Consider the following 12,657-nt stretch of genomic DNA (forward strand, 5'->3'; position numbering starts at 1 on the left):
TTCCCTTACCCTTTCCCTGGAGAGGATGTCGGGATTTTAGCAAAAAAGGTAGACTAGATCAGGAATGAGCAGAATACACAAGTTCTCAAAAATAAATGTGCGGCTGAACTGTGACTGCTTTGCTAAGCAGACTTCCAAGGCAGTTTAAAGGTGCCACATATATAAACTGTATCTTGGCATCTTCCTTTCCATCATGACTGGGATAATTGTGACTTGCCGTGCTGCTTTTCTTCCCAGTTAGTTTTTTGGTTTATTGAATTTCCTATTGGTATCTTACGTACACTTATGTACCATGTTTCTATTGCAGTCTATCAGAAAATCAGTCCTTGATGAGGATGCCCCCGTGGGAAAACATCTGGCTGGTGGGCGCCATTTGCTTGTCCATGTCACTCCACTTCCTTATCCTTTATGTGGAACCGCTGCCAGTAAGTGCACATAGCTTACACCCATCCCTGAAATTGCAGATAGAGCAAAAACTTGTCTGGAGCTTAAGGCAAGGGATAGAGGAGGGAGGAAAGATGTAATGCTTGGCTTTTCTTTCAGATTATCTTCCAGATCACACCTTTGAATGTGACGCAATGGCTGATGGTATTGAAAATCTCACTACCTGTTATTCTCCTGGATGAAACACTTAAATATGTGGCCCGTAACTACCTGGAACCTGGTAAAGATAGTGTGCGGCCTGCCACCAAACCATGTTCTTTGTCAGCATGCACCGAAGGAGTTTCCTGGCCGTTTGTGTTCATTACTATGCCCTTGGTTATCTGGCTTTACAGCACAGACACTAACTTTAGTGATATGTTCTGGTCTTGACTGACATGGTGACAAGTTTTACATTCAAAGAGAAAGTTTAACTTAATTTTTTTATTGTTTAGAGCAACTGTCTATTTCTGCTGAATTTTCACATGAACATATTTGCCGGTGATGGAGGTTTCATAATCTAGATTTTGTTTTTTTGCTTTTTCTGACTTCAGTGGGGGCAATATATTCCTCTTTTATACACAGTTAAAGTGTCCATTGACATGTACAGAGAACTAACACTATTTTATGCAAATATTTTTTTGTAGATGAAAAGCATGTACAGTGTTCTGTTCAATAGTCTATTCATCGTGTAAAAAAAAAAAGTAAATTTTCTTTGAGCCAGCGGACACTATCAAACTAAATTGGCAGCAGATTTTAGGGAATGAATGTGTGTCGTCTAAAACTAAAAAAGCATGTAACTGTTCGTCTTCTGCATGATCATCCAAACTTAATTTGTCATAAAGTCAAGTTTTATTCATAAGCAGAACTTTCTGCACTGGGTAGAGAGTACTGCTACCTCGATCAGGATTTCTTCTCGGTTTCCCCTCTTCCTGTTCCCTCACTCTCGGTTCTTGACTGTCCTTGTTTACACCAGTTTCTGTATGAGGTATGCCTAATCTTGCTCGTGCAGAAAATATCATTCCAGGTGCAGCCTGCTGGGGTTCTTCCATACTCTCAACACACATAGGGTTGTTTTTTTAAGATTATTTATTTAAGTGTCTATTGTATTTTATTGTAACAGACCTTATTTTGCCAGTGTTGCCCATTATGCAGGGATAGGGAGGGCTACTTCTATCTACTTAAATCTAAACCAAGCCTTTTTTAATGAGCACAATCTGTTTTAATTCAAAAGAGGGTTTAAGTTGGGTTTTAATACCTTATTTACATGTGTCAGATCCTTCCTTTTTCTCTTTTCCCCCCCTTCCCCCAAGATCAAAACTTGTATTGAGACCTGGAAAAATAACTTGCACTGCATAGTTAGTAATTGGATTTCCTACACTTAGGGCACTAATGATCAGTTGTATACATGGAGTTACTCTGCTGGCCTATTGTTAGCCTGACTTGAAGTAACAAGCTCGTGTGTGTTTTTTGTAAAATCTGTAAATAGCACATGACTAAATTTGAACATATTGTATAGAACTATTTTTATTTTAATGTGGCACTAACCACCTTCATTATTACGGTAAATGTTAAAGCATGTTTTCAAATTCAGTCCTGTATCAACAACGTGTAAGTCATTAACAGTCCTAACTGTGGTGTTTTTCTCCAATGCCTTCCAACTTTCATCGACTAAAGTGAGTATTTCTCTTCCATTTCACCATGCCAGTGGTGACTTGCTGTAAAATAGCATATGCTGTATACATGTTGAAGAATAAATAGTAATTTCCTTCATTCCCATGCTGTGTTTTGTCAAACTCTGCTGTGCTACATTATTATCACCACTTTAGACTCTTGTTTTGTGGTCTGAAGCTCAAATTACTGATTCCAAAGGCAAAGCACCATAGTGTATTTTAGGGTCTTGTTTTATAGCAGCCAGGAGCCTTAGTGCCCCAAGATCTCACAGCTTCTGGTCTTAAGTTTGAGATAAAATTGGACAAATCTGTAACTTAAGACAGTGACAGCTGTTCACATGAATGTTTAGTGTCCAAAACACTCTGGTACTTGCAGTCAGGTGCTGGTTTACTCCAAAGCTTTTTCCTGATCTGAAATAGGGGATGGCCCTCTGAGCTGCCCACCCTTCCCTCCTCTCTGGTATCTGCAGTGCTCAAAGTGCAGGCGCTCCTCTTTGCAAAAAAAACAAAAAACCCCCAAAAAAAACCCCCACAACCTTATTGTTTCTACTGACTGGAAACACTTTGTACAGTGGTCATATGAAAAGACAAAAGAACAGTCTCAGCTTAACAGGACGGTCTTTGAAATTTGTACTGGGGTCATTACGTCTCTGTAGAGTAGCAGGTGCCGTGTTATCTTGTGCTGGCTCTGTCTGCTTTAATAACCAAACTCAAACAGCTTTTTGATTCCTCATAGAGGAAAATGATAAAGCTATCTTCTGTTGGTGCCAGCTGGAATCCAGTGAGCACAGATAATTCTGTAGCTTTCAAGCTTTCAAATATAGATACTAACCTCAAAATACCCAGAGCCTATCTGAAATCCCACTGCATCGTGAATACTCACTGTTTCTAGAGACTTTGACTTGTTGAAGTTGAAGTGACTTGGATAGAGGACCTGGACCTGATGATGTAGTAGGTGTGTTGTCAAACTGTAAGCATTTGAATCCTGTCGAATGCCCTCTTTAGAGTAGAAAAACCTCTCTAAAACTAAGGTTTTGCATACTGCAGAATCAATGGCCAGCGCTGGCTGTTTTGCTGTATCACTAATAAATGAGCAATATGAGCCTTGTCCCTGTTTCTTGAAACAGGAAACTAATAGGTCATGTGACTTAGGATTCTTTGAGATCAAAATCTGTACAAGTATGTTAATTGTTGGAAACAAATAGTAGCAAGTTAGTTCTATGTGCTCCCAACACACTGGACAGACTTTCTGCAGGGCAGGCATGCCACTGAATCTTTGAACACTGGTTCTGTGTGAACCTCCAGGGCACAATGGTTGGTGGGCTTTTTAAGGTGGAATTCAGTCTTCAACAACTTCTTTGTTAGATCTCTGTCTCTGAAGATGAATCTTACCGCTTGTGTCGTGGATTTCCATACTGACATCCGAGAGCCAATTGATACCTGATGTCTCGGGGCACTTGTGTTAGGGCCTTGGAGTTTGCCTTTGAAAGCTGGGTGGTGGCTAAATGGAGTGGCATTCAGTCCTGAGGGTATGGGAACAGTCAGGCTTTGTCAGGGGCTCCTAAAGAGCCCAAGAAATCTTAAATCTGCCCAGTTTTTATTTCTCCCAGTTTTTCTGTCCAAATATTCCTGTAGAAATGGAGCAGTAGGGTTCGCTATGATCAGCACTTACTTACCTCAGGTTCAGTGGCAGCTGTCACTCTGCTTTTAGTACTTCTGTGTTCCGAGTGTTGCCACTATGTGGGAAATACCAGCCTTGGGTGATCTGGGCTGGCCAAATGTTAAGACCTACCATAAGCTTCCTCCCAGGCAGTGGAGCACCCTGCCCTGAGCTCCTGTCTGCTGTGAGGTTCCTTGGGATCTTTGGAGCTGGAGTGCTCTGGTGATCTGGTCCGAGCCCTTCCCAGTTGAGTAGGCTGTGGGAGGTTGTTTGAGTGTGCTTCTGGCATTAGACTAGCGAAAGGCAGCTGATGGCTTGGCTTTTCAATTACAGAAACCATAGAAATACAGTGCAAGGTCAGTAATGCACTGCAAGAAAACATATTAACTAAAATTATTATCAGTAATTGTGTAGATCCTGCCATTCTTTAGCTATCAGCCCTTTCATTTAGGAAGGCCAGGAAGAGAGGACTTCTCAATTTAGAATAGACTTGCCACCATCTCAAAGTTGAAACTCTCACTTAACTGGTGTTTCCTACATATTTCCTCTCCAACCCCCTTGCTGTACTAGGGTCATGTGGGGCTAGAAGTACGTAACTCCTATTTTCATGTGTTAGCCCTGTGAATATAGAAATGGAAGCACTTATTTAAGCAGAAATAAGGTTACCCAGGCTTTATCTCCCATCCTGTTTTTAGAAAATAACTTTATACTTCTTGCTTCCCTTTGCTCTCACCTTACTGAGCTTTTCTATATCTCCGCTGTCTTCTGGATTCCTTGGTGTCCTCATATATCTTCTAGTGTCAGAGGTGTGTAAGATGAGTATCAATCATCTGATTGATGGTACCTCATGCTCGGAACACCAGGAAGGATATTAGCTTATCCTGGGATACCAGGGGTGTTGGTATGAGAGCAGCTCCTCCTGAATTCAGTGTTCTGTAGTCTGGTCCACATCAGAGCAAAGAAAATGGGCCTGCAGCTGTAGCCATACATCAAACATTTAGACAGGGGCTTTTATCTTTGTAGTGCCTTGGGCCCTCTCTGCTTTCAAATGTGAGTGAGTCAAAGTCCTGTTTGTGAGCTGCTCCTTTTTGCTGGCATCCAAGCAATAAAAATAGTTCATACTTGGTTTCCCAAAGTAGTATTGCAAATGAGTATGAGAGAGGCTGCAGGGAAAAAATACACCAGTCTGGCAGAATGGTACAAAGCTTATGTTTGTAGGGAGGCTGTTTTGGAGAAGGCTAATGGTAAGAAAATGAGTTTTTAATCTGATGATAAAATGCAGTACAGCAGTCCTGTCAGTGTTCCAAGAACACAGCCCATGCACAGAATATACATGGTAAACAGCTTAAAGATGGTTGAATTTGCTGAGATGAAGGGAGGTGAAACTGATATAAAGTTGTCTGTCTCTTGCACCTGTCTTGTTTACTTTTTTGCACTTCTAACCATTAACTGTTTCCCTAATCTCTGCTAATTACATCCTTAATTACATTAATATGCATTTTCAAATCTTAGCAGGAGAGCCTAAATTTTATAGTGTTGAAGCAGTGTTTTGAAGAGCCGCCATCCAGTTCTAGGGAATCGGAGTACACTGTTCTCCTCTCCTAGATGCAAGGCTAACCTTACGCTGTATTTTAGGGGTAAAGTACAACAGTAGCTTTTTTACGTTGTACTCTACCCTCTGCCTACGCATTAATCTGTGTAGTTTAATGACTTCTTTGAAGCTTTCCTACTGCTTCCCAGAACAAGCTGCATAACTTGGAAGAGGGACGCTGTTAGGTCACTTTGAGGCCAAACCTGCAATACAATCCTTTGAGTGGAAAAACATCCTTTAAAAGTTTTTAAAAACTTGAGCTCAAACTGTGTAGTATGGGACTCAAAAGTAAAACTTAGAAATAAGTGGGACTTGACTATTGGCACTAGTGAGGCAGAGAAAGGCAAAAGCTATCTCAAAGTGTCTTAATTCTTTTTCACTGCAGTCTTCTGCAGGAAGCACTGGCTTTGCTGATAAAGGGAGCTCTGCTGCTTCCAGGAGAGCTGAGCCATAATCCGGAGGGTTCTGGGCTCTAAGAACAAAGTAACCTGAGAGTGTCCCTTCAACGACAGAGCAGCCAGTTATCAAACTTAACATTCCTTCTTCTGTCACTGTTGATCTTAGTCTTGCTTGTATAATGATACTTAGCATTCATCCTTTCATTAACTGATGCCTTTTCTTTCTTTCCTTTTCAGCAATACTGGAGTAATCGCTTCCTAAACAATTTTGCAGAAATGTAAGGTTGTTTTGTTGCGTGCATGTGTTTAGCAACACATCTACCAAAACTTCTGCATGTATCATGTGTAAAGATTCTTTGCTTTCCCTAAAACAAAACTCATTGTGTTCTCTGTGGAAGAAACGTGTGGTACCATTAGGACTTCATTATACAGATGTACAAACGTGCAATATAGCTTACCGAATTGGAAACTCTCTCCAGAGAAGTTTGAGTTCTGTGCTGCACGGAGAAGAGTTTGTTTATCCTTGAACAAGAATTGTGGAGCTGTCAGCCAATTTTCCATCTTTCTGTATGTAAACTGTCAGTTTATAAAATGTACAATATCAGAATAATGCATGCCTTTGGTTGTAGACAAATCTTTCTCTGTATTGTATCATCTGAACATACTACTCTATAACAGCTTATGTACAATGCTATCCTATTTATAAAATTAATTGAAAAGATTACAGATGAATGTTGAACCATAAGCCTCCAGTTCATAACTTTGGATTTTTTATCATGTGTGCAAATCAACCTCTTTTGCACTGTAATGTAACTTATTTAAGTCTAAGGCAGTAAGACAGATGTTGGTGCAATACAAAATATCGTGATGCATTTTAGCTAAAGAGCAACAACCAACTTTGCAACAGTTCCCATGACTGCATGTGTGACCTTTAGAAGTTGTAAATAAGATCAATTGTCTATTTACATGCTGACAGTAAGAAGCATCACACCTAGTTTCATTTGTATTGGGTAAATAAATTTATTCTACAATACGTACTTTGCGTGTTATTTTATGCACTTTGTTTTCTGCAGGTACATGCGTACATACTTCAGTGCTCTTACATTAATGCCAGGATGACACTTATTAGCACCAATACCATTGCAGTCTTTCCTCCTAGAACTATGCAGATGCCAGCTGCTCTTCCAGCAGTATTGACCTCCACGCTGGTGTGATTTCCTCTGTCCAGGGGCTTGTGTGTGTGTTTAAGGGACACTGTCAAGTACTTTGATCACTCAATTTTTTTAAAATGCTCCATTGTTTGTAAAATCCCTCTGAGAAACTTAAAATAAACATTTCTTTCCCAACTACATCTTTATTTTTTGTCCTTTTCTATTTTCTAAATTGCCCCAACCTGAAGTAGCCCCTAGTCCCTTCTACAGGCAAAAGGAAGATAAGCGAAACCAAATGTTTGCTACCACACATACACCAGGAGTAACGGAATCAGTTCCCCAAGCTCTGGGCTGTTCTGCCAGCTCCTGCAACATGCTCGCAGCACAGCTGTCTGTGTTCAGTGTTAGGCAAGGCTAAAGCACTCCTGGGCTAGGAGCTGGGGTTTCCAAATGTCAGTTTATGGCTTTGGAGTGGAGTGTTACAGAGTTTTGTTTGGAGTAAGAGGAGGGGGAACCTCTGAAGAGGAACCTTCAGCCAACTTCAGTAACGTGTTTTAAATTTAACATAATGCCTCTTAACCTCCAGCCCATGATACCAGCACACTGCTAGCAAACAGCATTAGCCAAAGGAGGTGACATGTCTGAGACCCTTCAAACACAACAGCCCGAGGTTTAAAAATACAAGGGTTGAATTCCAGAGTTCAGCTGAACTGCAAGATGCTGGAGGATGCATTAATCCATAGGGCTGAACTGCTTGTGGCCGTTTCCTACTATGGTAGTGTTGTTCTAAGCAAGCCCAGCTCTGCTCCTAACCTCTGGGCTGAGGCTGTCAGAATCCAGCTCAGCACTCAGCTCTTATCTACAGCTGCAGCTCTTCCCTGGATTATTTATAGCCTGTCTTCAGCACACACTGACAGCACTCTGGCCAGCAAACCTTTGAGGTGGCCCACTGTGGCCAGGACACCCCGGGGCAGACACCTGTGCTAAATGAGTGAAGTCAGTTGTTCAGAATACAGTGGAGGAACCTGCCCCGTTAGCACTTCTTCCCTTGACATAATCTCTGGCCTTGCTTTAATTAGGAAGCACCAAGAGGAAAACAAGGCTCACCTCTTTCTCAGAAGGCAGCTGAAGTCCAGTTCCTCACACCTATGCCCTCACGTGTTGTACCAACACTTCCGTGTGAAAGTTACGCCTCCTGTCCCTTGTAGAAATTCTTGTCACCAGCACTGGTACCAAAAGTAAAGTTTAGTGACAATATGAAGTCATTAGGCAGAAAACAGCTCTCACGTGCAGTCTGCACTGCTGTCATGGCAAGTTACAGGCCATGGACGGTTTCAGCAATTCTGCGTTCACAGCGCCTCACCAGTGAGCAAACCAAGACCAAACTCATAACTTATTTTTAAACGTTTTTTTAAATTATGATCTGCAAGATTAACTCATAACTAGTCACCCAAATGAACTGCAAGCAGCACTCCGGAGTACAGCCATATGAAGAAAACGTGATGCGCAGTGGGTTGTTTGTTAGGTACTTGAGTGCAAGAGTATGTGGTAAGAGATGCTGAGATAAACAGCTTCATCTTCCCCCTCCTACTCCTCCTCACTGCAAACCCCTGGCTCTAAAGCCTTGCGTGGATGAGCCCACTGACACCCGCAGAGGATGGAAACAGTTCCTGATAGCACAAATTATTAGGCACTATAGACATATCAAACTTGAAATACAGAGGGCAGAAGATGATAGTCCTATTTTTACCTTGAGGTGACTTAGAACCCACAGCCGCCGCCAGGAGGGTGGGCGAGAAATGACAGAAGTCTGTAGAGGAGGAGATGGCAAATTTGCTTCGCAACCTCAGCGATGAACAAGAGCTACAGGAAAATTCACAGGACTGGAGGAGAAAGACCAGCGATCCCCCCCTCTGCTCAGGCTGCAGAGCTCTGAGCACCCAAAAAGGTCTAAAAATATCTCATCCCAACACTTTAACTATGTGAAAGTGCAGAGAAGCCTGCGGCCATCGGCTGAGCAGGCTTGGGCTATTTGCCTCATCAGGTCAAGTCCCTGCCCTGTGGTTAAATAGAGACTCAGTTCCCACCGGTTCATAAGGATTATCCCCTTCTAACTGAATCCATAAGAGTTATCCTCTTCCCCCACCTGGAGCTGCTGGCGGGGAACATGCAGTGTGATGGCACCACCTCAACACTGCCATTTCAATTCGCGCTTTTGGGGCAGCGCAGCTTGCACATAATCCAGACACACGATTTTGCTTTAAGAGAAGAGGTAAAATTTACCAGCCCGGCTCTTCAAGCATGGCAAAGGATTTTACACGTGTAGGTTCAGGAGCACGAGGAAAGCAGCCGAGAGACAAGGAGCTTTCAGCTTGTGTGGTGTGAGCTGCCCTTCACCCATCACTCAGCCCAAAGAGACCGTCCATGTCCCTGCAGACCCAGAGAAGTTCAGAAACAACACCAAAGACACAAACCCCGCTAGGTCCAGGCTGCTACAAGCCACCCCCACCCCCCATTTATGCAGGTTGCAGAGTCAATTTTTCCTACAGAGGCAGGCAAGGAGCACTGCTTTGCTGCCGGGGTAAGATAACATCAGTGGCTAACAACAATCAAGCTGCACCCAGCTCATGCCTTCAGAACCCAGTCACGCAGCTCCAGCGTACCGTGATTGCAAAACACCAAGCGTTTTGATCTTGCGCTTGCTGCTGCCTCACATGCAGCGAGGTGACAGACCTCAGAACTGACTTCTGTCTGTTCTGACCACAGACAGAAGTCAGAACTTAAAAGAAGTTTCTCCTGTCGCTGCCCTTCACTGTGACTTAGGTACTAACACAGACCTTCAGTTTAGGTACAAGACTGACCTGCACCAGGCGAATCCAGGGCAAGCAGGAAAGCTCCCACCACCCCTTAACTCATCAAATGTGTGTCCTTTCCCTTCCTGGAAGAACCACCTCTCTGTCCATAGCTGGGCTGACTCGGGGCTGCCATGCCAACTGTCCGTGGTGGAGCTCCTCAGCTTTCCAGGGATTCCTGCCAAACATTCCTCATCTCACCATACTGCACCCAGCAATTCTAGTCTGTTTTCAGTGGCCGCCTCGCTGCAGACACAGTTCCCCTCAGGCTATAAGTTACAGGTACCAAATCCCACACCACTATAAAATCTAAGCCTCTGGTTTGTGGGCACTGTTAGCTTCTTCTCAGGACATCCCACCGACAGGCTTCAGTGAACCAATAGCACAAGAACCGAGCTGCAGCCACCCACCCGTGATCACAAATGAGCTGTCAGGTGCTGGGAATTTCAGCCTCAACCAGAGTACAGACTCATGGCTGGCTGCTTTCCAAACCCCACGTTGCTCTTGCACACAGCTCCCAAACATCTCATAGATCAAAAAGAAAACCAGAAGGAAATCGCTATAGCATCGACTCAAGCTCCAGTCTGTCAGACGAGGCACGCAAACCATAGGTGGCCTGTCAGAAACCAAGCCCAAGTTTCCAAAGCACCCAGAACCTGCTTTAACAAGTTCTCTGCCTCCCAACGTTACAGAACCTCCCCAAATAGCACTGCCAACATTTCTACCCACATCCCAGCATTATGTCAACCAGATTCCGCAATAAAACAGCAAAAAGCTGTATGCAACATGCCAAAACTAGCCTGAAGAATAAATGTGGGCGCTGCACAGCACCAGATCTACATCAACACACTGAACTAAACCACAGAAAGGCTGTGGCTGCCTACTGCAGTGGGGAACAAGGTGTTCATCCCTTAGTCCAGCTTGAACGACAGAGCTAATAAATGTGTTAAAGAGAAATTCAGACACCTGAAATTGAAGTCCTATATTCCTTTCTCAAGTTGACACTGACCCTGGAGCACACAGACTTCCAGGTTACTTTTCTCTTCTTCTTTGAAACTGCTCTAACTCCTAAAGCTGCTTTTTTGCATCTCCTCTGAGCTGCCATGGTGAGACCAGCCCAACATTTAGCTCTTCCCTGCACCTCATGCAGTTCCACGTGCTCATTAGGGAGGTCTCTACCTAAACCAGAAGGGCTTTTACCTGACAGACGGACTTTGAAAGACTAACAACATCCAACCTTTCACCAAATGGAGCTGCTGACACTCTGATCTTAAAGCCTAATGGGATTAAGAGCTCCCGTCACCAGCTGCATGGCAGGCATTGGTCTTTCAAGTCTTCACCAAGACACTTCCATCTCAGTGAAAGCCCCACTGGCAGCGTCCCACCAAGGTACACAGTTCCTCCTTCACCTGTCGCTAACAGCCCAGGGGAAAGGCAATCCTCGCTGAGCTGGCACTGGGATGACGCTGGGGTGAGGAATGGCCGTAGGCTTCCCCTCGCCTCAGGGTAGGGGAAGGGAACAGTTGAGCCTGCGATAGGCAACAACGCTTCCCTTCGTGCCATGGCTGCGCGCCCAGCAGCCCAGCTTCCCACCCAAGGAATCCCTGCAGCAAGTAACGTCTCTACACCTTCTTAAGGCCAGATGATGGATGTTCTTCTTTCCGCCATGTAAAGTTTCTGAATTTACATCATGGATGGTAAATCATAGCACAAAGGGAGATAAAACTCATTTCCTAATCACCCTTTTCAGGGAATGGAGGCAGCAGGAACAAAAGCAGAAATCAAAGCACAGCACAGGAAGGGTTAAACCCCGTTTGCAAAATCTCAAATATTTCCAGGGCTGGAGCGTTACTGAGTGAAAGGTCCTTAAAACTTCTCAGAGCCCAATATTTCACAAGGGGAGCAAACACTTGTCAGAGTCCTCCAGCCTTATCGAATTGGCCGAGTTTCAGTGTGACAATATCCTCCACAGAACAGATACTGAAAGGTTAGCTGGAGCCATCACCTCCTTTCCTACCTATTAAAAACCATCCTGGCGAGCTGAGGAAAGGTTAAAGCCTGTCTCTATACCCTGTTCCTCCTCTTCTAACAGCCAGCAGCAACGCCAGAATCCAGGAGCTACCCCAGCCAGCTAGAACTTCAGCTAATACAAGAATTACTGGTTTTTTCAGAGTAATGCCACACTTTCCCTGTGTTAGTTAAACAGATACCTGCATTCCAGGCTACGTGGGACCACCAGATCAACAGAGACAGTTCAATCCACATGAACATTGCCCACATCTCACTTGCACTATGGACCTCAGCAGGAAAACCAGAAACTGAGGTCATGCCGCCTTCCCACTCCATCAGGGCTAACTAGGGCCCCGTTAAGGTTTACAAGGCAAAAAATCTCCTCGGTCACCGATCGCAGCTTTTTGTGGACTTCCTGACAGACAAACATTTATCTCAAGAACCATATGGATGGCAGCTTACACAGACCAGTCTAAGGAAGATGCATATCCACAGATTGCTGTTCTTGCTCCGCTGATGTCACCGTGCTTGTTTCCTGGAAAACTACTTAGAATTCCAAGAGGATGAAGCCAACTTACCAGCTTCAACTCAAACTATGCTGCACATCAAGGAATAATACAATATACTTTACAGTAAACATTAGGAAAAAAGCAGGAATAACAAAAATTCAGGGAATTTTAAAATAGTCAAATAGTTCAGGGGAAGAGTTGGCATCTTAAGAGCCTTTATGGCAAAGCACGGGGCGATGTGCCGCCTCTCCAGCACAGGAACTGGCCCTTTTGTGATGCCAGTTCAACCCAAGTTCTTGGATCAACTGTCAATGTAAGTAGCTCACTTCTGCCAACCATTAAACTCTCCCAACTGGGAAAGCTCAGGGAGCCCAACTGGGAAATACTCCAAAT

The 12,657-nt window shown here is 43.9% G+C and overlaps 1 protein-coding gene across 5 annotated transcripts in view; it reads left to right on the forward strand.

Moving 5' to 3' along the window:
• Positions 1 to 7,091, forward strand: part of ATP2A2 (ATPase sarcoplasmic/endoplasmic reticulum Ca2+ transporting 2) — a 48,876-nt gene extending 41,785 nt beyond the window's left edge. For 2 of the 5 annotated variants that reach the window (XM_075769452.1, XM_010302027.2), the window contains 3 exons: positions 308 to 425; positions 544 to 664; positions 5,980 to 7,091. In XM_075769452.1, coding sequence (XP_075625567.1) covers positions 308 to 425; positions 544 to 664; positions 5,980 to 5,993 — 253 coding nt within the window. In that variant the 3' untranslated portion in view covers positions 5,994 to 7,091. Of the gene's footprint in view, positions 1 to 307; positions 426 to 543 lie in introns of all 5 variants that reach the window. The other 3 variants (XM_075769451.1, XM_010302026.2, XR_012838117.1) reach the window with 2 other exon arrangements.
• The last annotated feature ends 5,566 nt before the right edge of the window (positions 7,092 to 12,657 follow it).

This window comes from Balearica regulorum, chromosome 17, assembly GCF_011004875.1.
Source record: "Balearica regulorum gibbericeps isolate bBalReg1 chromosome 17, bBalReg1.pri, whole genome shotgun sequence".
Taxonomy (NCBI): domain Eukaryota; kingdom Metazoa; phylum Chordata; class Aves; order Gruiformes; family Gruidae; genus Balearica; species Balearica regulorum.